The sequence below is a fragment of the Ammospiza nelsoni genome, chromosome 4 (genome assembly GCF_027579445.1).
Source record: "Ammospiza nelsoni isolate bAmmNel1 chromosome 4, bAmmNel1.pri, whole genome shotgun sequence".
Classification (NCBI taxonomy): Eukaryota; Metazoa; Chordata; class Aves; order Passeriformes; family Passerellidae; genus Ammospiza; species Ammospiza nelsoni.
This window is the reverse complement of record NC_080636.1, coordinates 60,235,520-60,261,234: the sequence shown is the minus strand read 5'-3', so window position 1 is coordinate 60,261,234 and position 25,715 is coordinate 60,235,520. Positions and strand designations below refer to the sequence as shown.

General features: G+C 39.0%; 1 protein-coding gene across 2 annotated transcripts in view; it reads right to left on the bottom strand.

Moving 5' to 3' along the window:
• Positions 1 to 25,715, bottom strand: part of GRID2 (glutamate ionotropic receptor delta type subunit 2) — a 677,499-nt gene that overhangs the window by 100,137 nt on the left and 551,647 nt on the right. For both annotated transcript variants that reach the window (XM_059471361.1, XM_059471362.1), the window contains 2 exons: positions 19,706 to 20,018; positions 274 to 412 (listed from right to left, as the gene is read on the bottom strand). In XM_059471361.1, coding sequence (XP_059327344.1) covers positions 274 to 412; positions 19,706 to 20,018 — 452 coding nt within the window. The remainder of the gene's footprint in view (positions 1 to 273; positions 413 to 19,705; positions 20,019 to 25,715) is intronic.

Below are 25,715 nucleotides of genomic sequence, written 5' to 3'. Positions count from 1 at the left end.
TTCAAAATATGTATGTGTGCAAACATACATATGTATGTCTGCCACAAGGAAAAGCATCTGCTAGAGGCCAACAATTCCAGTCCTAAAAACAAAGTGTCTCCAGGGAGACCGACAGTCTCTCACAGTATATTGTATTTTTCTAACTTTCCAACTACTTCTCAAGGAAGATAAACATTTATTCCTGTTCTCACATTTAAGTAGAACATTTATACCCCTCTACATGTATATTTATGTTCACCCTCCTTTCCCTTGAATCATTCTTTATCAACTTACTGGATGGAGTTCTCAATGCGTGTGATGGTGAGGAAAGCTGCTAGGTTGGCCGTGTAGGAGGAGATGACAATCAAAGCAAAAAGCCACCAGGCTCCCATCATCAGTCGGGTTGCCAGGGTTGTGTATGGAACCTCTCCTCCTGTGGGGAAGAAGGAAAAGCAAGAATTTTCATTTGGCAGAGGAATGCTCGTGCATAGCTCAGGATAACTAGACCCCAAGGTTAACAGCTTAAAGCAGTCCATTAAAGCCTGGTGCTTCAGTGAACTGAGCAGGATTGGGAGCTGCACTTCCTATGCAAGGAAAAGCACTGAAGGAAGCCCACACTGTCAGTTGTCATTCCTGTGTTTAATCTCTTTTGCTATTGTGCCTTTAATTGCAGTTCATCTGCCAATCCTGTCCAGTAATGGAAATAGACTTCTACATCTCAGAACAAAAGCAGCCAAAGGAAAATCTTACAATGTTCTTTCCTTAGAGATCTTATCTACAAACCTTAATTAAGTTTTTCTTTCATTCTGGGGAACGTAAAGTCTAAAAATCCCATCAAACCACAATTACTTTTCACAGTTCTGTAGGCAGGCAGATGCTCATGATAACCATATGTATTTGTACAACTTGCTGCAAGTGAACTTGGACACACAGGGAAAAAAAATCACACGTATTTAAGAAGAAAGCAAACATTGTTTTGTATTCCTCTAGTTGCTTTCCTTTAAAATCCAACTGCCAGGTAAACAGAACATGAGCAGCAATTAAACCTCCCAGGATGAGCTGCAAGCCATCGATTGTGCGACAAGAGCCGAGAGATGCAAGCCATGAAAAGCAGCAGTTTTTATTCAAACAACTGCCCCAAAACACACTAGTTTGGAGTATTTGCAAGAGCTCTTTCTGTTTAAAAAAATAGATAAATCTCAGATTTTTAGATGGAGGAAAATGTTATTTTTTAAATCCCCCTTTTGTCTGCAGTATGTTTTGTCACAGCTACAAGTAACTAAGGGGGGATAGGTGAACGCAGCAAACACCCACAGTCAACTGCTCAAGATGTTCACCCTTTTCCTCTCCCTCTACGCTCAGCAGTTTGAGAAGTTGATATTGTTTTTGAAGTAGGTTTCTCCTAGGAAAAATCTTATGATGGTACAATGCCTGGGATTTGCAAAAGCAATTGTTACCAATTCAACCATCTGTAGATAGTTTGTTTTGCACTTATGTAAAAACTTCTTAATGTTTCCACAGCAAGTAGGTTTAAGGGAATACAAATTAGAATTATTCCCATTCCAAGAACAAATGATTTTCACTTATGTACAGAAACGCGGTGTTTAATCAGTGTTATCTATTAAGGATGCTCTTACTGCTTTATTCTGAATTTTTCTTACCTATAAAAACCACTGGGGACTCTGCATTGCCATACCAATTTGAAAGTTTTTTCCTGTATCAGTGATGTGGAACTGTATCATATATGAAATAATAATTGACTCCGTTCATTTATACTTTTGGTATATAAACACTCAAATCCTTTGCCTTTTGAGAATTCCAGAACTGACAGACAAAATCTCTTAGACATAAACATCTGGGAACAAGTTTTCTTTTATTTCCAAGATGCCATGTAATCGTCTGAAATAAGAATCTATTGATCAGATTGGGAGATATAATTTCAGTCTAAGGATTATCAAAGATGAACGTTAACTTCAACATCTGAAGATTTGGGTTTGTCTGCTGCATGAATTTTTAATTACTTTTAACAGAGTATTTCTACTTTACAACAGTTTTGCTAAGTCTTTTAAATACTTAATTAAAAAATGATTTTTTAATAAAATGAAAAGAGCAATTATATTCATTTATCAGAAAAGGCTGTTTGTCCTTTTAACTTTCAGGTGCCAATCCCTGCAGATAATCCTCAAACTTAATTGGAATGGCTAGTGGGATTGAGAAGAAACCAATGATATTTTGGATATCCTTGCATATTCATTTTTCAGCTTTATGAGTAAAACTCCGAAATTCTCACATTTTTGAATTGAAATTAAATGTCAGAAGAGAGAGGACCATTGAAAGTCACACACCTGCCTTCTGGTTCAAGCGAGGATGCTGTGCATCAAGTGAACACAAAAGCCACTACAGATCTCTCAGCCACAACATTCCCTACTGTCCACACAGCTTTCCCATACTTTGATAAAGTTTTCCCCGCTATTCACTTTTACTTCTTCCTTTTCCCTCCCATGTTAAAAATAGACTTTAAAACCCATGAATGCTGGCTAGCCCAAGTGCTTTTACTTCATCCTGATGTTTGTGAATCTTTGTTCCTAATTCACAGTTGTTCCTTGTATACCAGCAGTCAATAAATGAAGCTTGAGGACAAAGCTTGTATTGAAGTACATGTACAATAAACACATATCAAAATAATTCCTCACTCCTCTAACAATTTTTGTTCTGAGGCTTCTTAAACCACTGTTTCTAAAGCAGGGCTCACACCACAAGAGCCTAAGTGCATGATTTTTTTTAAAGCAGTATAGGCAGCATACTCCATCTTTCCCAGTAAAAGAAGAAAAGAAAAAAAACCAAAGGAGATCTTTTACTGTCATGGTACCATTTCTTTGGCATCTATTAGGAGACTTAATGTGACACAGTCTTGTTCCATTGTACTCCTTGCTAAAACACTTCCTGCACCATGACAGTTCACCTTAAGAAACCTCTTAATTCTCCCCAATTTTGTTTCTGGGGATAAAACTTTCTGAAGTTTTCTTTGGGTCCCAATCCACATTTTCTCAGTGCAGAAAGTGCCAAGTCACTCAGGAGAGCAACAATCACGGCTTTTCCATTAACGTTACCATGACAGACAGCCACAGACCTAAAAGATACTAAACTCCTCTTTAAATTAGTGTGCAGGAGGGACAGGCATGCAAACCTCCCCGAGCTCTGCTTTCCGAGACCCAGGATGAGTTTCAGATGCACTGACACCTTTATGGATCATGCCATGTTCTACTTACAAGAGTTTACACACAGGACATGCAGCACAAATCAGGAGGGAGCCAAAACCATGGAACAAATCTTTGCCTGTTGCTGTCTTTGATACCATACCAGCAAAGCTTAGTGACCCCTAATGGCAAAGGGGGACACCTGTGCAATGCAGACCCATGCTGATGACCAGAGTTCTATGACATCTCATTCCTATAGCAAAATTCATCAGTGGAAACCAGCACAGTGGTTGTGGTTACAGTAAAAACACTGCTGCTCTTGGGGCACGATGAGCAGCACTTAAAAGTACTGAGTCCCACTCATGAAACCAATGGAAACCATAGAAGACAGCAGTCCATGAGTTGCTTTGTCACATTAAAAGACATCTCAAAGGACTACAGAGGCTATATTATCATTTACTGTGGCCTTTCCAATACACCTGCAGAAGGGTATAAGGCAGCAAAAAATTCCACTACCTCTACATCACCTATGTTGTGGCTACAGCTCCCAGAATAATTCATCTGACGTGTAATGGGTGCTAAAATCGCTTAGAAAAATGTAATCTGCCTTTAAAATCTTCATGTGCAGGAAGGGACAGATATTTTCCAGAGTAAACTGAACTAAAAATAATCAATCTTATTGGGAGTTTTCTGAAAAAGTTGAATTGCTGTAGAAGTCACAGTGAAAGAAATTGCTTTTAGTCCTCCCACATTCATCTAATGCAGCTCTCCTTCATCAATCCTGGACCATTTTAATGCTGGCCTACTTCAGATGACAGGCTTAGACTGCAACTTATCTTATAAATTTCTGTTTATTCTCATTTCTTTCCAAGCGCTTCAAGCTAAACAGAAGGCAGGAAAAATAATGCATCATCTTGATAATGCAAAAAATATTATGCATAATTATGACAGACTTAAATACCAGGGTTAAACCCAACTTAGAGGACAAAATGTGAAACTATAGAATTAACATACATATTTTTACTTTAAAAAAATATTTTTCCTCATTAGTATTCAGTGTAAAGCTTTCTTCATGTCAAAAATCACAAGAGAGGAGTACAGGCAAGAGGGAGGAATGAAAACACAGGAAAAATGGGCAAAACAGGGAAATTCAGTATCACAGCCTGGTAAGATCTTGATATTTTACAATTCTGGATTAAATTTGAAGAATTCAAAATGCATAAGCTCTTTTTCCAGACATCTTGTTCTCAGGGATTTGTCAATTGTTTGCCTGAAGAAAAACTGCAGTGAGCTGAGCTTTTGTGTAAGGAGTTTTCCAGCTAATTTAAAGAACCATGAAAAATATGTTAATTGTGACTGCTTTGTTCAGGAACTGTAATGCCATCAAAATTAAAAGCAAGAATCTCAACTGTGCTTGGAAAAGGAAGGTGAAGAAATAATAGGGTGGGTTATCTGGGGACAGATTTTGATTCTGCTTTTTCCTACAAAAATTCTGTCCACATTCAGTGAATTACTGGCCTTTGGTAAAAAAGCACAAAGGACTTGGGAGCTGGCTGCAGTTTAGCCTTTAGCCTGTTAGAACAGTCACATCAATTACGCTGTGCATCTGCAATTTCCATAAATAAAGAGGTGCAGATGCCTGTTGCAAACAGTTTAGATCAATGCATGTCTTCTGTATTCTTTGTGAAGGGGACATTAATAGAGAGTGCATGTGAGGGAAGTAGTTTGTATTAACAAAGAGGAAAAGGTATTTTATATTTCCACTTTTTTATTGCCACTAGAAACAAAACCTGAAGTTTGACTGAGCTCTGTGATCTTTGTAAAACTCTGCAAAGCAGAACTCTTCAAAGGCAGAACCTTTCAGAGCATTAGCTATTGCCATTGTTCTGTTAAAAACTTTCCTGATAATATAAAATCTCACCTATTTCAATTGGAAATGTTCAATTCAGTATAGGACAAAAAAAAATTTTACAGTCAATGAAGCCCATACCTATTTCTACCAGCTGTGAAGTAAATGCAGCTTGGAAGTTGTCGGGAAATTTCTCATCATGAATTTTTCTTCCCTTATTTTCATTTTTTTCATCTATCCTTTTCCATTCTTCCTTGAACTTTGCTTATATTCATCCATAACATTTAAGCTGGCATGCCATAACCTGAGCTTGTAATATTCCATTTTGTGCGGAAGTTAACACCCACTGACCACAGCAGGCATGACAAATTATTCCACAGGAGAATACAACTCCTTGAATTGGTAATGCCTCCCAAATAAGCTTGAAAATCAGTGGCTGAACTTGCTATCCTTGCACATACTGTCAGATTGCAGGGGTTTGAGAGTGGAGAAGGAACTGATCATGAGGCAGGGCTGGCAGCCAGACCTTACGAGGTATGGAGAAGTTTGAGAGCCAGCTATAGTTTTTACTCACCACACCACCTGCTCCTTCTGTAGCACTTGGTTTGTATTAAAATATAGTGATTTAAAGCCCAAAAATTATATGTAAAAAGAGACATTCAGATATTTTGCTTCACACATCAAACATTTCTTCAGGTCTTTACTCCCTAACAAGACAGCACTGCATCTACGTATTATTACTATACTGTGAAAAACTCCAAATATATTAGGAACAGTTCTTTGAGTTCATTGGAAGTAGTAGGATTGGAAAGAACCCAATTTTTTTTTTATTTACCAAACCAATTATATAAGTTTCCATCAGATCCCAAAGATAAAGTTTTCTTATTTTATAGTAAAGCTATTCGTAAGCTACTATTTCACTATAATACAATTGTAAAAGTCATGTGTAGACGTTTTAAATGGTTATATCTTTTGAAATTGTTAAATGTCTCTTTATATTTGTTAAGTCTTTCATCTTGTTACATCCAGATATTAAGATGAAAGAAAAACTTGGATTGAAGGTTCAGCTTGGTCTTTAAGTTTGCAATAATTTTTTTTGGTTATCTTTCTAAAAAACTGCCCAAAGTTCTAAGACTCATGTCAGCAAACAGAAATCCTGGAAGCTACACAGTAAACTCTCAAAAATGCTTGGATGAAATTTGTTTGAATTTGCTGATTTGAAACTGTGTTATAGTAGTAGCTATGTAGTAGCTACAACTTAACCTCCCCTACACAGAAAGAATTTAATTGGCTTTTTTTCACAAGCACATAAGAGAAATATTTGTTGCCTTTCTAGCATAATGATTTTGAATAGTATTACCTTCACCTAATGCACAATGTCATTAATGTTTCTATATCTCCTACTAAAGTTTTCAGTGCCCTCCTTCCTGTTCTCAGCTCTGCCTCACCTCTGTGCACACTTCCTCCCCACATAATTTTTTCTCTGAAATTTGTAGTGTTTAACACTTTGTGCTCTTTTTCCTTTCAATATGCTCTACCTGTGCATTCCAGATACTTCAGCATGGGCAGCTGGAGGCTTGAAACACACACCACTCAGCCTGACTGCCCCTCTTACACCTCACATTTCCCCTTATGCATCACAGAGATGCTTTACAGGAGCCAGCCATGCTCCACTCCAGTGTGATTGGGGGGCCTGCAGCAGGCACTGTCTCCCGTCTCACTTTGTGCTCCAGCCATCAGCACACAGTCACAGAAACAAGCAAGATCAGTTCTTTCTAAGTTCTCAACCTCTGAAATACCTAATCCATTTTGACATAGTGACACCTTCTTTGCCTTCTACCCACCATGTCCATCTGACTTTCAGTATTTCCAATTGCTCCTACTAGATTTCAGAAACAACATGAAGATCAACTCTGTATTTCTGAGTCTAACTGCTCTTGTTTACTATTCAGATTTCTCCTGCTGGTCTATAGGCAATTAAAGAATGTGTTCACTTTGTCCTTTGGTGCTCTGATTAATTTTTTCACCCCTTAATGTCTTATTTCTGAACTAAACAATCACTGCCTCTTGCTATTTGCTGTTGTTAGTGTAATGATCCCCTGACTAATCTCATTACGTTTTCTCCCTGGAAGATTGTTTTCCTTCAGCTGGATGGGAAGCACTACCCTCACTGCACTCCCAGAAGGGAACCAATGATGCACAAAAGAAAGCTCCCCTCATTTATTTCTCCCCTTTACGTGACAGGCAGAAAATCTGAAACCATCACTCCTCTCCTTCAGGCTTATTTCAAATCACTGCTAGGTATCTGAAATCTGTGAAGGAGTTTGAGAAGCTGCATCTTATACATGCTAAAGATCCTCCCCAGCAGCTCTGGAGGCCAGCTAACCTGAGGGTGTGTGCGCAGCCGTGTGAAGGCCGATGGAGGCTTCCCCCAGCCCTCTACCAAGGAGGCCAGGCACGAGCCAGCTCCAGTCTGAGAGAGAGATTGCCATGCTACCTTGTCACCCTCTGTTACCAGCAATCATCTCCAAGGTACATCTCAGATCTTGAAAACTCCCACTGAAAAAACTCCATTTGCCACTGCTGTGTGTCTGTTTGGATGTGCCTTTGGCACTTGACTCACACACTAAGGCTCATTGCTCAGCTCTGTTTTCTCATTAATAGGGAAATATTACTCATGCTGAGATTTCCAATGCTGGGACTAATCAAGGACCTGTGGCTGGGACTAATCAAGGACCTGTGGCAGTGCCACAAAAACCCTCATCAAGTTACAGCCCAGGGAACCCATCTCATAAATCTGGTCAGAGGGCCTTGACATACAACCTGATGGACAAATATCCACAAGGTTGGTGAAATGCCTGCTCACAAAATATTTTGCTTAAAATAAAGATTCTTCAGTCACATTCCTTGAAAATATCCTCTCTGAAGCTAGAAATTCCTCCAGCATCAAGGAAAGGGTCAGTGCTACCCAGTGCAAAGCATTTCAGCCCACTACAGCATTGCTCTGTACTGGATTAGTAACCCACTGTGTTTGTAAGTTTAAGTCTCTGCTGTGTCTATTACCAAACTATTTTTCTACCAGTCTTCAAATACTAGCCTGCACAACTTGCTGTGTCTGCTGCAACAGCTCCATTCCAGTAACAGAGGACTAATCATTTGGCCACTGGGCTCCCTTGGAAAATTCTGCCAAGATACAGCAGGAACTGTCAGACATCCTTGAGTAAAATTTTGTTAGAAAATGAATCTGTTTGCAGCAGCCTGTCAGATGCACCACTTCACTACACTACTACCCTTTTCTCCCTGGGTCTAATTTATATACAACAGTAGTTAGAGGCACCATGAAGATGAAAAATAATTTGTGACAATAGCACCCCTGAGGGCAAACCAAGGAGGGCATCCAGAGACAACATACCTTTAGGTAAGTGGGAGCTGTAACTATAAAGGTCAGTTTTAACTCTGTCTTAATCCCCAGGTATTGATCATAGTCCTTTTATAATGCTCACCATTTCTGCTAAACTGTGACTAGACAGTGCAGGATTCAGCCTCAGAATAATCTAGATAGAACTGTGCTATGCTGCTACTTTTAAAAGCTGCTGTGTCTTTAAAGTTGCAAAAATTTTCCATATACCAAACTCTATTCCTCATAAAAAAAAAAAAAATCATCAGGTTTGCAGAGAAGAAAGCAGAGAATGAAAATGGAGGAAATTTATTTTATGGGAGAAGCAACAGCAAGTCAAACCCAAAATTGAATGGACTTTCTAAAAGGCTATTTTAAACAGAAATTCAAGCCTCCATCAAAAAGGAGAGCAGTACAATGACAAAAGTTTTAACTTATTTTTTCTATTCAGAAATTTTTAGATAAACTCCAAACATTTAAATATATACTGAAAGTACAAAAAAGGTCTAATAACTACATTGGAGTAGAATAGTATCTAATGTGATAATAAAAAGTCTAAACTCTTTTCAGCTGAGCTGAGATTCCAATTTTCTGCATCACTAGCAATGATAATGTTACACAAACAGTGTTCAATCATTAAATTAATTCCCATTAAATCAATGTCCTTAAAGGCCAAACAGTCCTTTAATAATTACCTGATTAAAGTGATGTTAGCATAACATATTAGTTATAGTATATTTATAACTCTCTTCACAACAATAAATCTTTTCTACCAATCTTGCTGAAATGGTGGCAATAATGCAAAAGTTGGGAAGGGAGATGTTTTGTATCACCATTTAGCAAATGGCTGGGCTCTAGCTTCTCCTGGTGTCTGTGATGCTTTAATTACAGACATTGATCAGATTTTCATTCCTATTATGTAGTATTTACAGGATCAATCTTCAAGACCTATAGGAATCAATTCCTGGCTTCTAGGCCTAGACCCACAAGCTTAATGACTTATTTCAGATATTAACAGTTTTGCATTGGTCACTTTCTGTCTTTCTGTGGAATTAGCAAAATATAGTTTCAACTGCAAATCGAAGTTCACAAGAGATAAAAGAAAATGTTACAAACATTAGTTTGCATTATTATAGTGCCAATACATTGCATTGACTTGTGCAACATTATCAGAGAGAGAGGACATGAGTAGCCTTTACAGTGCTTCTAAAAGTTCTGGAAAATATATCAGAAAGTATATTTTGTTTTACTCTTCTGCTGCCATTACAAAAGAGGAGCAATGACTGCAGCTAAAATGAAAATGGAGGCATCCACTAGTATTTGCTGAGTTACTGGGAGCCCTTAGATTAATTATTACTAGTCTTATACTACAAATCTAGATATTTGAAAGTCTATCTTTTGACACCTGGTACTGTGACCACATTGGAACTGAGGCTTGCAGTCCACCTCTCATGAATCAGTTGGCCAAACTATACTGTATTAATGCTGCTGAAGTGCATTGGTTTATTAGAAGACTTAGCACGGTTTAAATTTAATTTTGGGGTTACCAAATACAGGACCATTCAATTACATAATCATAAATAACTGTGCAACAAGCCTAGCAATTTTACTAACAGCTCTTTGCAAAAAAACAAAACAAAACAAAAAAAACCATCTCTGATCAGATAATTCTTTGTTGCCACTTTCAAAACATAGCCCAGTACAGAATATAATTATTAACATACACACACAGAGAAGAACACAGATTAGAGCTCAATGGGCATTTTCAAGAAACACAGGGAGCCTCTGGGGATGCTCTTCAGGAGTGCTGGGATGAGATTTGTGCTTTTAAGATGACTCTTGATTGCATGCCTGTGTAAAGGTGCTATTTGCAGCCACTGGGAAGGCATCAAAGTGATATATGCTTGCTATTATTTTAGAGGATGTTGGCACTGGATCTTAACAAATAACCTTGCACACCGGCAACATTTAGATCAGATTTCAAGAGATGCTGAGACCAAATCTCTCAATTACTAACGGCTGGATCCAAATGCTGTGAAGCCTCAAGCAATCAGCCACAATTATCATCTCTGGTGCATATTCATGAGTGGCTGAGGAGATGATGTGTGTGTTACTGTCACGTACAGTTTGCTTAGTGGGATCTTTCTGCATACTGCTGACAGGGCTGCATGTAGCACCTTCAGGGACAGCAGAGGGAACTGTGCACAATGGACTGAAAACAGACCATCTGTATGTAAAATTAACATTAAGCTAAACAATGCCATTAGCGAGGTATTAAAGCGTGGCTTTAGTGAAGAGCCTGTCAGAGAGGGCGTTATGAATATGAGGGAGGGAGTCCCCTTTGGCTGAAACTTAGCAACTGTGAACCAAGCAAACACAAAACAATGCAGTGTGACCATAAGGACAAACACTTGTTCCAGTAAAGCCCTCACATCTTTTGACAAGTAGTTTTGCCCATAATCTTTCTACCTCTATATGATTCTGTGACTCAAGATTTTAGGGGGTGAAGGGAATTTAAAAAAGGATTACAAACTACAAACTATGGTTTTGCTTGAATTTTTAAAGAATTATGATCTGTTATAAATCTGTTCTTCCAAGTTTTCCAAGCATCCATCAGAACAGAGTGACCCCTGACTACTTCAGAGAAAAGTGAATCACAGGCATCTCAGATCCTTAGTTCAGTTTTCCTGTCACTATTTCTAGTTACCCTTTAATTTTCAGAATGCTTCTCTGCAATGAACTCCTAACCTTATAGAATTCAATCATCACCAGTGTAGGAGCTCTAATTATGTTCCTAAATAACACATTTTAAAATTTAGAATAAAATTCCACTTCAGGTACATCCTGCAATGTTATTATCAAAGTGATCTGTAAAACTCAAACGACCTAATGTAGTATTATGACAGTGAACAGAGGACAGAATGAAACCCTCATCCTTTTTAGTTTCACAGAGAAAAATGCTATAAAATGTCATTTATTGATGAAAATCACTAATATGAATGCTTATGTTTGAAAATGGAATAACCTGGTTTTCACAGCAAATCAGCTATCACCCTGCTTAAGATCACAACTCAGGTTTTTCAGAAGTGAGAAGCAACTTCAAAGGTGACTTTACAGGATAGTGAGGATTTTCCTCTTTGGAGATACAGAAATAAAAGAAGCCATTGTAAGAATGAGGTACATGCTTATGGCTAAAAATGTTCCATTAGCAAGTACATCTGGGCATGAACAACGAACACCCCACTCAACAGATTTATTACCACTGCTCCTTCACAGCCTGTTTGCAGATTACTTTCTTTCCCCATTCATCCCTACCCTGACTCTGTCCTAGTGTGGGGGAAGACAAGGCTTCAGTCAAAACCACCCATGTTCCTTCATCTCCCCTTTGCCTGGTATCGCACATTTTTAACCCAGCCCCATCTCACCAACTTCAAAAACACTGAAAAGGTGAAGTCCTACTTTAAGATCTCTCCCTCCACTACTGACAGTGGAAGGATAAAAATTAAGCAGCAGGAGATTCCTACAACAGAATGCTGCTATAATGGAGGTAATCCCCTTAATTTGCATGCTGGGAAGTTGACTAGATTTAAAAAGATGCAAACAAACCCCCTCACAGCCCTCATTCTACCATATATGCTGGTAGACTCATCCTTCATTTCAACAACCAGGGAAAGGAACAGGTTAGTTAAAAAAATAATTTGAAATAATTTGATAGCATTTTTTGTTTCCATTCTGTATTAATTATGGTCTACTCCTTTTATAAACACTTCAGTATTACAAGAGGTCTGAGGAAAAAACCCTCAGCTGCTGAGGAAGGGAGACTTTCTGCTAGCAGCTTGAAAACCTCTGCTACTCCTGTCTTTACAGCTTTCAGGCAATTTTCCTGGCACCTACCCACCAGTTGATGTTGTGAAGTGGCTCTGCATGGGTGGATGCAGCGATGGCACAGCTGTTGCAGAGGAGGGACTCCTCACAGGGCAGAAAAGCAACAAAAACTACCGTGGGTTCCCTCTAAAACCTCATGTTTGTCTGGAGCCTTGGGTGGCCTCCGCTGAAAAAGGCTGATCAGTTGGCGGATGAAACTGCTGGCATCCCAAGCAGAGGGGGAGTACTTTTAATGAGGCTAAAACTCATTTCTCACTTCCTTCCTACCTTAAACAGCTGAAGTTGTCAATTTAACTGTAAACTCATGTGCAGGAAGATGAAATAGGACAAGTAAGACTTGCCCCTTCAGCTTCTAAACATCTTTGAAGAGAAAAGAAGTTACATTGTTCCTCCACACAAGAAACATTCAGTTCCTGACTAAATGGTTCTTCCTTGTTTCCTCAATTAAATGTATATTATACACAGGTGAACCCTGAAAAGTCAAAATGGGCTACCTAATTTGAATCTAACTTATTCATTATATACCCAGTTACAGTATATAGCAATATTAGAAATTACAACTAAATAAACTGTTCTGAGCAAAATATTCACCTTAGGATGTTTTAGAAAGAACCCAGAATGATGGACAGATGCCATGACATCCAATACTACCTTCCTTTGCCTCACTTGGTCTTTGTCAGGGTTTACACTACAGCCAGATAGACATTACCTTCTCACAGTCAATCAGAGCTAGTCCTAGGCAATTAAGGTGGTTTTTGGGCTTTCACACTGCCATTCATTCTCCATCTCCTCACAGATGGAATATCAGACACAAAATCTCTAAACAGACTGTCTCATGTACCCAGTGCTATTACTCAAGCAACCACGTGCAGAGAAGATGTAGAAATGCATTATTTAAGATGCCTCTGAGAACTGCCTGAATCTTAACTTCAAATTAGGGAAAATCCAAGCATATCCCCTGGTAGTTTCACACTAGTGATATCACACTGCTGCAAACAAATGCCCACACTACTGAACATTTTACTTGGAGCATGGTTATTCCATGGAGCTACAGTCTCAAAAAGAGACAATCAAATAAACCTCTCAAAGGACATAAAGCTACATCCCAGGCTTATAAAGTGTACTTCATACACAACAACTCTCAGGGCACACTGTCAGTTCCAGTGACCACTTGTGGTTTCCAAATACTTTTGAGACACAGGACACAATTGCCAAAATGTACTCATTTTGGGATGCTGTCAAGAGGGCTGGCCAAACCACTGAGACATGCAAAAGGAGCTTGGGTACCACAGGGCTGCAGTCCCCATTTCAGAGAGGTGACTTTATGAAGGTAAATAGACTTACTGATGCACTAGCCCAGATTTAATCAAAATGACATGAAAATTTTGGGGGTCATACTTTGAGGTGGAACTATCAAGCCACAAATATAATGATTTGGTGTATATAGTTTGTTTTCCAACATGTTTAGTATCTGAATTTTCATTTTCCCAGCTCAGTGCTGTGCATTTTAGGCTCAGAAAGTCTGTTTCCCTTGCTACATGAATATGTCAAGACTGGCATTAGCTTCAAGAGCAATTAAAATTGTTAATTCATGAGACTGGCATTTAAGTTTTGCCTTCTATCAGAAGGTGTAAAACATGTTTTTATGAAGGAAGATGGTTAACATATCCATTTTAAAACTAAGGGCTGATAGCGAAGATATTAAATAATGTTTCTGTGGTCAGCCGGCAGATCCAAATCAGGTGCAGAAACCAAATTAGGAACTAGTCCCAGTCCTAAAGTCATTACTTTATACTGGATCTTTTCTGTATTTCTAAACATACCTCCTCTCCCCCAATAAATCAGGTTTCACTACTAAATGTCACATGTGAAGATACAATTAATTTCTAACAGAATTTTTCCAGAATGATTCTAGACTCTTCCTCTGAATATTAAATATTTGATTGTTGTACAGTTAATTAAGATAAAATGTCTCTAAGAAAGAATGTTGCTACAGAAGGGGTTTCCTGCTGATAGGGACATGCCAAGAGTGAGATAAGCAAGACGGAGTAATTTATTAAGAAACAGCAGACTCCAGGCAGCGCATTTCAGGAGGATTATATCACACCTTGGGTGGTAATACAAGGAAGAAGACTGAGAATTCTGAGCAGCTTTAACCATCTGAGAAGTATTATAATGACTTTGAAGTGCCGAAGCTTGGAGGCTGTTTTATTGCTCCTATGAAATGTAATTTACACAAGGCAAACAGTGAGATTTGCTCATTTGCCAGGTATTATCAGCATAATTGGCCATTACTGACACCACTGATGACCAATCAAAACCTCCAGTTGTGACCAGCATTTTAAACAAATATAAGGGGATAAAAAAATGGCCCACCAGTGGTGCTTTAACATCATCCATTTCATAACTTTTCTAGGTTAAGCAAGTGGATTAAGATCTCTGAAGAAAATTATATTTTTGCAGCTAATACTTCAAACACTCATTATCCTATGGTCAAATTCTATTTATAAAACTATAATGAATGTTTGTTTTGTTGCAATCACTAAGAAGTGATTAAATCTTGAATGATTCAGCCATTTAAAAGATATTTTCTATTACAGCAAAAAAACCCAAAGAACACAAACAAAACACAGCCTTGCATCTTTATCTGCATAATCTAAAATCCTGCCAGGCCAATCGAGAAATATCTTCTCTTACAGAAAAATTCAAAGTGAAATGAGCAGAGTGTGATAAGATAGAGACTAAGTCTTTTATGGTGCCTTTCATATAAAACACAAAACATTGTAGCTTTCTCTAACTTCATTATTTTTTCAACATTCAGTTGAAATCTATTATACTAAGTTAGATCATCACTGAATTCTGAAGCAAAATTTGAGAGGCTGCCTTCAAAACAAAACCCCCAAAAAGATTCTTCTGCAAGTCCTTGGCAAAAAATTACGCAGCATTTCACCTGTCTCAAAAACTGATCTATTATACAAAAAGGGTTGGCAGCAACTCTAGATCTCAAACTCGTGTTTCTTAAATCATTGATTTTCTCCAGTACTGGTGAGAGCAGAGTGCTCCCTAGGGCGTTTTGTAACAAGAGCCCCTAATAAGAAGCTAATAGAAAACCTTCAGGAGATTAAACTAGGTTCTCAGCAAGTATAAAAGTCATCAGACTGTTGCAGCAACTTGATTCAGCTGGTCTCAATGAAGATTTTATTAAAGTTTTTAGAACCCCCAAATTTCTTCTCTGAGAGCTCATATGGCAGGTTCCCTATACTGGCAAATTCTAATAAGTGAAAAATTTGAGGGAGCACCAACAATACCATGGCTAAAGAGAAGGTTCTATAGAGTAGCACAAAAGCTGAGCAAACTCTAAAAAATATATCATTATTCATACATCACTCAGACTCTTGTCCCCTTCTTGCCCCTTGTCCCAAAGCAGGGCTGCCTAAAGCCAGATTTCTGTCCAGTTGTCAAAGGTAATACTTAAAATGAGCAAAATGAGGAGTTTTAGTCACTCAATTTTCAAGGATGAGCAAAAGGAAAAGAAAAATTCAGAAGCCATGACACTAAATTTCAACATTACTGCAATCCTCCACAGTCTGAATCTATGAATTTGCTTCATCTTCAGGTGAATAGACAACTCAGAGACAACAGATATTATCTTAACTACTCATGCCTGAATTTTGACTTCAGAGTCAGAAGCATTTGCTTTTAATAAAACCCACAGCAGCATGACTGGGATCAGCTAAAAGTCTCTTAGTGGTCACAGTATATTGCAAATTCAAGGGGTATATTGTGTAGGAAGCCAAAGCATTTCAGTGTACTGCTGTCCTTTTTCTTCTTTTATTTCTATAATGAAGGGCTTGAGCACAGAATAAAAAACTCCCTTTGCATTTTATACATTTTTATACTAATTGAGTTATATTGCAGCTTTATCCTCCTATGTCTTAAAAAAAATAATTTAAACTATTTTGGCTTATCTCAATAATGAATGAACATCAAATAAAAAGGGAAACTTAAAATATATCTTCATATAAACAATCTCAAAATGATGCCTAGAGTAGTCACTGAAATGTGGAGTTAAGAAAGTGAAAGCCAAGTTCAAGACCTAAATTTAAGTGATACAAGTAGCAGTCACATTAAGGTTCAGTCTAGCTTTAAGGAAGCAACTAAAAACACTTAAATTTTGTAACTGATTGTGACACTAATTATAGACCTGCCTTAAAAACCATTGGATTGATCTGTGTTGACTTTTGTCTATAGACAATGACACAGTATTTTTCTTTGGTGCTTCAAAAATTGAAAAAGGCTAAAATTGTTTAATACCATTTGGAAAAGGGACACAGTGAACTAAAGCTACTTGCTAAAATCTCCCAAGTTTTTAACTATTCCAGAAGGAATGAGCTCTTTGTTTCAATCATAATAGGTTATGAGTTTCCTTAAAGAGTGAGTTGTATTTTTGCAGCAGAGGGCTCTCTTCAGAGCCATGGCAGGTCTGAAGTCACTCTGCATGCTTGCAAATTTTTCCTCTGTCGAGAGAAAAGAAAGAAGATGATGCCACAAATAACTTGTTAGCCCCCCAAAAAGCATCCAAAACTATCAAAGCACAAGCAATCTTTGGTTCAAGCTGCTTTGTTTCTGTCAGCACAGGGCATTAAAGCATCTTTGGCTCTATGTTTTGATAAGAGAAATGAGTACCTTGTCATGCTTTAAATCACTGCTGAAAGATTTCTTAAGTGAACTTGACAGTATTTGAAATGCCCCATGCTGCTACACTTAAGATTTGCCAATCAGAATTAATAGCAACAGATTTGCTATTCCAAAACAAATAAAAGCTGTAGTTTTTCTGCTGAATGAAGAGCTGATGAATGAAAACAGAGGCAAAATCACCACAATAGCCAGTTACTCTGTCAATGAAAATTATTTTCATATGTCTGTATTGACCAGGATTAGTAAACAATAATGCTTCAGCTAATATAGTTTTTGTTATATTCAAATTGAATGTGAAATACAGGCTGGCATTATAAATGGATCTCTTTCTCTTCTGCACCGAATTTCTGAGTTCTTCTGAGTCTTTATGTTTATATTAATCAGTAAGTGTATTTTGGTTTAAAGTATAAGTAATAATAAGTAAATGCATTTTGGTATAAATTCTTTTCAATGTGTTTCATTTTTCCTTCTATATAATTCAGGAGAGTTCTGCTTGTTGTTTGAAGCAGAGCAAAACTATAGATACATGTCTGTAGCTTTCCCTCACTAAGTAGGAGCCAAGTGAATATTTTACTTTATTCTAGTGAATTCTATAGAGTTGTGTTCAAAATTCACATGGTAGAGTGGTAAGGTGTCCCTCTCTCTCTGTAAGTAATTCCTCCCACCTTCCCAGTTTTGTGAATTTCTTTTTCTGACATTGCACAGCAGTTTTGGTGCCCCAGATGCTTTGCACTACCAGCAGGTTTTACGGAGTTGCACCTTGTGTGCAAAACCTCTTACCACAGGGAGTGGATGCTGATCTGCTCAAATAAATTCCTTTTCTTTTATTTTTCTTTCCCCTATTGAATTCTGGTATTGTTGCAACCTGGTCTCCCTTATTTTCATCTAATTTCTTCCTCAATTTCATGCTGAATTCAAGGTTTCTCTCTAAGCCCTCCTTAAGCACTCATTTTCACTGATTGGTCAAAAAAAATCCTTTTTAAGCTAACTGAGCATCTATCCAAGGGCTCCCTTGTCCTACTCTGGACCTATAAGTTAGGAAATTTCACAAAATACTGACTTCCTTGGATAAACACGAGGCAAACAACTCAGGGGACAATTGTTCAGACTGAGGTGTGTTAAACCAGTTGTGCCTCCTCCGAACCTTAGCTGGGCAGTCTCCTAGAAAGCTTTCAGGGGCTCCTCTTGGGAGTACAGCAGGGATGCTCTGGCTGATAAACCTGTGTGGAATCAGGCTCACATTCATGCAGTAAAGAAACTAATTCTCAAGTTCTAACCTAACAGGAAGACTGATGTAATGAGTCTCATTTTGTAACAGACCAACTGCTCTCTCACAGCTGGATTTGCTAAACACTTACACTGGGGATATTTCAGACAGAAAGAGAGCTTTATAAACCCACCCATATACATTCCAAAAACTTCCATAGGTCTCAGCTACTCTGAAGTCTTAGGTTTTATTTATTAAAAAAAAAAATCACAAAACCCCTGAAATCATTTCTTCAGCTCTCCTCAGCTGACCATCACTGCTCAATGCAAATGATAATTTTAAAAGTAATGTCTCTATGCTTATGTGTTTAAAATTACCCCTCTTGTGGAAAGTCTCAGCTTAAGCTTTTCTTCTGTTTTTGGATAGTGACATTATTTTAGCTTTTTTTTCCATTCTAGGAGTTTCATACTTGATTTTGATGGATACCTTTAGCTTTATGGATATCATCTGATTGTTTTGAAAAAAAGAATCATGTAATGCTGAATCACATGTTGCCATTTTTATGTAAATATGATACCTTTACCTACAGTGTTCCATTCACATTCAGGTTAAAATACAAAGAACTGTCTGCAAGTTTGGGTCTGTAGTGGCCATGGCTCTCTGTAGAGCAGATGCTCTGTGAAATTAAAACAGGTGTACCTGCAGTGTCAGCAGTGACTGAGGAACAATTACACGGATAAGCAAGAAGTCATTCATCCTGCTTTGTTGTTGAGCCTAAATCCCCTTTTGCTCTTATATTAAGGTGTGTTTTCTTATTGCGCTTTGCTCTACAACCTCAGCTTGTAGACCAGAATCCCTAGCAGTATATACCCAACCAAGATCTGCAGTCCCTGATGTCTTCAGGATGCATGGCTAAAACTCTGCCAGAAGAGGAACATTGTGGAGGACTTGGGAATATAAGCAGAATTGGGGACCAGCCTGGGCTACACCAGATACTAGATGGGATTGAGAAAGAAAACAGGAAGGCCAGAGAAGCTTGAATCTAAACATTAGATAGGAAAATTGAAATAAATTAGAAGAGGGAGGAAAGAATATCAGACACACTGAGATTGTTTAGCACTGCTGACTAGTCTAAACTTAGTTCAAACCCCAAATCCAGGAATTCTCTGTCTGACTGGGTAAGAACATAGCACTTGTTAATGTTTAATAGTTCTCCAGCAACTGATGAGCAATATTTTTTTTAACTCTGAGAAAAATCACCTTTCTGTAATGACAAAACAACAAATCACAAGCTAGCACGTAGTGCCCTGAAATTCTTAGGATTCCACATAGGGCAGCTAAATATCTAGGAAATCCTTTAGCACAAGGCTTTCCAGTGCTCCCAGTTCCTTGTGGGCTGTGGGAGGGAGGCAGGGGAGAGGAAGGAAGGTCTCTACAGCAATGGGCAGGATAGGTAGGTTTTCTCAGAGGCAGAGCCTCTCTCTGTCTCTCACCTTGCTGCACGAAGGATCCATAGACAAACCACATGGAGTTGTAGAGAGTTGTGGAGGTCATGGATCCCATCTGAAGGCGCGGGGGGTTGAGCCAGTTCAAAAGGTAGACCAGGAGCCCCACCAAGAGCACCGTGCCAGCAATGCAGGCCCACAGGGAGAGGTCGAAGGGGGCCAGGCAGGCAAACATGTCCACTGTCTTCTCTGCCTTGCGCAGCAGCACGCCCACCGAGTAGTCCATGTAGCGTGTCGTGAAGTCCACCACGTTCTCCCTGTCGGGGGTGATGGTGAGGGCAGAGATCCCAATGTCAGCTCTCTGAGGGGAGGAGGAAAACACAACACGGATAAGCAGGAGCTGCACAAAAAAAGATCTTTGCTCCTCTGTGATTTATAGCAGCTAAGCTTAGGGAGAATCAGATGCCAAGACCGAGGTCTTCAGCCTCATACATGTGAGCACAGAGAGGTGACTGAGGCTAGATCAACCATGTGTCTTGGTTTCTGCAAGCAAACCTCACTGGGTGGACTCTGGCACATCAGCTCTCCTTGTTGCTATTTTCCAAGAAATCAAAATGCTACAAACACAGGTAATACCTGGAGGAAATCTGTGTTTGGTCGTTTCTGTCAACCTGGCTTATTAAAGCCATCGCTGCCACTGTGGCAAAATCAGATTTCTTGCAGATCCAATTGTAGGAAATTAGTTGCCTGATAGAGCCAAATTTATAAAATATTTTCATGATTTGATGATCATGACAAAGGGCTACTACCCTAGGAGCATCTGAAATTCCATAAAACATCCATTTTATCTACAGAGTCTAAAGTGCAGAAGGGCAGATTGTGCACACAGTTCCTTTATGATTAATTCCTCTGTATCCTACTGACAAGCAATTCCTCAAGCAATGCCAATCTGTCCTGCAGCTAGCCTGGACTCGCTTTGTGCTATTTCTTTTCTTTTTTCTGTAATTTAAAGAAGACATTTCACATGAAAAGAGGATGAGTAACATTTCTTGATCTAATCATTGTATTTCACAGTATGTATGAGGTCTCCAGGGACACCAGGCACAAGTACAGCAGGTGCTACTGTACTTTTTACAGGTACAATTAGAGCTTCACTGAAAACAAGAAAGGTTATTTAAAGCAGGCATATGAATACCATTTTTAAAAGCCCAAAGACTGAGCAATAAGACTCTGAATTCTAGATGTTTTAGTATGACAAAAGAGTACTTAAAATATTTAAACTTGTACTACCTTGATTTAATTCATTTTTGTTCTGCCTAAAGAAGCGTGTGATCCTTTGGAAGGGGGTGATGAGAGCATAAAAATTTGAAAGTACTCAGTCAAATTTTATTAACTCTCTTGAATTTCTTTCTTCTTGCCCAAAGAAGGCAGAGATTCCTAGTTCCTTAGATATATGATTTGAAATATTGAGTGGGAAGGCATAGCAGCTGAAACTGACTAGAAAATTTTGTAAATCAGCTGGGCTCTTTTAATATGATGTGCAAAGCACTGCACAGCCCATGGCACAAACACACTCCTAATCACACTGTTCTTAAGACTTCAGCTTAAATGATGTTACTTTATATTGATTGTTCACTGGCTTGAGAATGTGGCAGAGCCCAGCTGGAAGCCTGACGACTTGGGCAAAAATAGGGTTTGAAAATATTGATTTTCTTAAAAGCTATGAATTAGAGCTTCAGCTTTAATTTCTGTGTTAAGTTCTCTGGTGTCATAAGTGAAGTTGTGCTGATGAGCACAGGTGAAAGCATGGCTTCATGAATTCACTTCAGGTCCCTTCCTAACAATTTTGTGAGTGATGATTCAACTGCCCATGGGCAGCAGAAAATTCAGTCAGTAATTAGAATTATCCATGGATAAAACTCATTCAGGTTATCCGAGTCTCCCTATCCCCTCACTACAAACCTTCTGCTCAATGAGTGACCCAAGTGATTCACAGCACCTGCTGACAGTCAAGCCCTTGCTCCAATGAGCAAGATGCAAACCAGCCAGCATTTGAATTGTCTTCCACAACTGTGAACATAAATATGCTTTTAAAACAACTTACAAATACACAAGTCCAATAGTTGTCAAACAGGAAATTATGATTGCATTTAATGAATAGCATAGATGTGTGCCTTTCCCCCTGAATGTGTATCAAAAGGCAAAATAGGAATTCAGAGTGGAAAAATAAAACCTCCTAGACTCAGCTGCTGCTTATTAGGCTAGCTAGGTTACTAATTATCAGTATATTACTAAAATACTTCCCCATCATACTAGATCATTGAGCTTCTCATTCAAATTGCAATCTGTAAGATTCTTAAAGATTCTCTACTGAAAACCAACATACATCAGTGAAGATACTTTAACCAAAGAAGAGTTGACTGTATGACTAACAATTCTTTTCTGCTTTTCTCCCCCTTTTTACAGCAAAACATATTTTTTCCCATTAAATACATTGAAGAGAATTAAGGAAAAAAATGAGACACCATGGTATCTAGGGGAATACTACTTCTAATCTGCATCTCTGGGAAGCAGTCCCTCTACATTCCCCAGAATTATGGTGTCACTTCAGTTATCAACCAATTTTGACAGTAGAACAACTAATGTGCTAATGGAAATGTTGCATTTCCTTTGTTCTACTGCAGCAACAACTGTGATATAATTATGTCTTGCTACTTTATATACTACATATATAATTAAGGCTTTGAGGTGACCTAATTGCAGCCTTCCAGTACCTGAAGGAAGCCTACAAGAAAGATGGAGAGAGATCTTTTTCAATGGTCTGGAGTCACTGAAAGGAGTGAGGGAGGTGGGGGGGAGATGTCTTCAAACTGAAAGGTTGTAGGTTTAGATCAGATATTAGAAAGAAATTCTTTACTGTGAAAGTGGTGAGACCCTGAAACAGGATGCCCAGAGAAGCTGTGGATGCCCCATCCCTGGAAGCATTCAAGGAAGGGCTCTGAGCAACCTGATCTAGTGAAAGATGTCCTGCCCATGGCAGTGGGGTGGAATGAGATGATCTTTAAGCTATTCTGGGATTCCATATGTCTTTATTCCTTGAGAGGTAGTAAAATGAAAAACAGAAAGGAGAGAGATAAATCTTGACTTCTTTAGCACTCTGGTGTTTAGCTGTTTCCAAAAAAAAAAAGAAAAAAAGCCGCACTGAAATATGTAAACTCATATCCTTACTAAATTGGATCATAAACACCAGTTTCCCAGAAAACCACACTTTTAGCACAAAACCAAGCTTAAGCTTTACTTGATACTTCATTTACTGATAGTGAGCATCCTTGATTACATATAGATTCTGTCATCTTGTTTCAAAATTGGAAGATGAAAAAAATTAAAAGCTTGTCATTAACATGTCAGATTGGATCAGAGAAGACATCAGTTTGAAGCAGTAAAGGTTCACTTAGTGCTTTTGAGACAGAAAGGCAAATGCACACAATTATGTCAATATTTAGATATAAAGCTGCCAAGCTGAATTATAAACATGTATAGCTCTCCACTCACTAAGTTTTTGCAGTGCCAAAATCAAAAAACCATCATATGTCTTACACGTTTCTCATGAATGAAACTCTGACTCCTGAAACAGATTGAAAAAACAGCAGAGGGCATAATTTTGCTCTGTGTGACCTGCATAGAAATTTATATTTATCTTCCTTAGCAGCAGTTCTCCTGAGGCCATTGTAGAGCAACATAACCAGAATGAGAAAATCCAAAAGAAATGACCTAAAGGGTCTGATAGCACTGCTACTGGTGTCACAGAACCAGCTTATCAGCGAAGCCTAGAAATCCCTGAAATGTCCCTAAGCTACTGCTGTAGCAAGCACATCTCATACACATGGAAAGCAATCTTCCTGTGGCTCATCATCAAGAACAGGGAAAATAAATTCATCTATTCTAAACAGGTCCTGTGAGTGCCTTCATTTTATCCATTTTCAATGTTAAATCAAGTTTCAAAAAGTGCTAGAAGTGATAAAACGCAGTCCCACATTATGCAGTTATTAATATGGACATGCAAAAACCAATCAGAGAGACATTTTTACTCAAGTTAACACACATAGATCCAAATAATTCTCCTTTTATTCAGCTATTATTTTTTCTTGTCTCGCTTTGTCCTTCCTGTATGGTTTCTCCCTTATACTAACCCCTTTAAGAAGGTGCAATAGAAAAAGAGCCTCATAAGAGGCTTCCACTTGATTTGCAGTTTCTCTTAGAAACGATTAAGCATGTATTTTTCCTTTCCTGATGGACCCAAGTGGAATCAGGCTGCTTTCCCTAGGCTATTTGCTTCTTCATGGCTCCTCACTGGAAAAAAATGCTCACAATCAAGGTAGCATGGCAATATGTGAATAGCAATGGTTGATGGATGTGAATATCACCAGAAAGCCCAGAGTCATGCTGGAAAGCCTGGTGTGCTCTCCCATAAGTGGCATTAGCCACTTCTCTTGCCTGTCACACAGGCTCATCCCTCGGGCCATCCAGATAGAGGGCAACGAAAGGAATCACTCTGAGAAGACAGATAATTAACAGTAAGAGAAAGATTTGTGGCAAAGCACTGCTCCCTTGAGATGGTTTTAGCCTCTCCACAGAGGGCTGCTGCTCTCTGAACTAATCCTGTTTGTGAGATGAAGCTCTACAAGATGCAGTGCGAGCCCTGGTCGCTTGACAGGAGAGGGCAAGAGCACTCTCAAAGAGCATTTATTCTCTGAAGACCACTTGGTTCAGGTGTTTAGCAAACAGAAATCTGTGTATTGCAGAGTTACATTCAGAGTATTTTGACTAGAAAAGGTGCATGGATCATTTGTGTCCCTAACACAAGTCTTGACAATCAAAGGAGGGGAGGGTTGAATTTGTTTCCAAATTCAGATTAAAGATCACTTACTATGTTCTGCTGATTCCAGCTCCTATTTTAGCAGCCAACAGAAACCTGGTCTGCAAAGCTGGAACAGAGTGAGCTAGGCACAATGTCATGTCTCTGAAGCCAGCTGCTGGCCCAGGGCATGTACTTGGCACAGCTGGGCTCCTGCCCTGCCATCCAGCTCCAGCAGGGCTGCTGCAAACAAGATCAGCCTGGGACTACTCTCCCTGATACCAGGACCTGCACTAGAGACTGCTGCATGCTGAAGATGGTTAATGTAAGCAGTGAATATTGATCTTGAGCACAGAAATCATGTGGTTGCTACAGCAACTGCTATTTCACATGGCACATCTTTTGGAGTGGCCAAAGACACCTTTTCCTCAATGAGATGATCTCTACAGCTACCTGGAAGGGGGCTGTAATGAGGTGGGGACTGATCTCCCCAGCAACAAGAAATAGGACAAGAGGAAATGGCCTCAAGGTGTGCCAGGAGATGTTAGAAAAACTTCATTCACTGGAAAGGTGGCCAAGCATTGGAACAGGCAGCCCAGAGAAGTGGTTGGGTCACCCTCCCTGGAAGTATTGAAAGGACAAGAAGACATGGCACTTTGGGACCTGATTTAGTGATTGACTTGGCAGTGCTGGATAGCAGTTGGACTTGATGATCTTAAAGGTCTCTTCCAAGCTAAACGGCTGTATGATTCTGCGCACTCAAAAAGAGAAGGCAGCTATTTTCCATTACCTTTGAGTGAGACTTGTCTCTTGCAGAACTCATTCCTGGCTGACACACTAACAGGCAAAGAGTACTCCCACTGTTTCTGGAATTCCTCCACTTGTTGGCCAGACTATCATGTACAACTTGGTTGGGAAAACAAGGAAATGCTGTGTCTCAAACAGGTTAGGCCTTTAATTTAAAACTATTCTCAGCTCCTGTACTTCCCCTGATGAAGTTGCCAAGCGGATGGAAATGTGAGTTCTGGGGGCAGAATGCAGCTCACAGAAAATAAGAAAGCAGCCTTCCAAGAACAGCTTGCACTTGGTCAGGGGTAGACAGACACTAGCTGCTCGCCCTGAGGTTCTTTTGCCTTAAGAGGGACAGAGAAAAGGAGAGGAGGACACAGTGAACCTTTACTGCTAATTAATTATGTAAGGTAA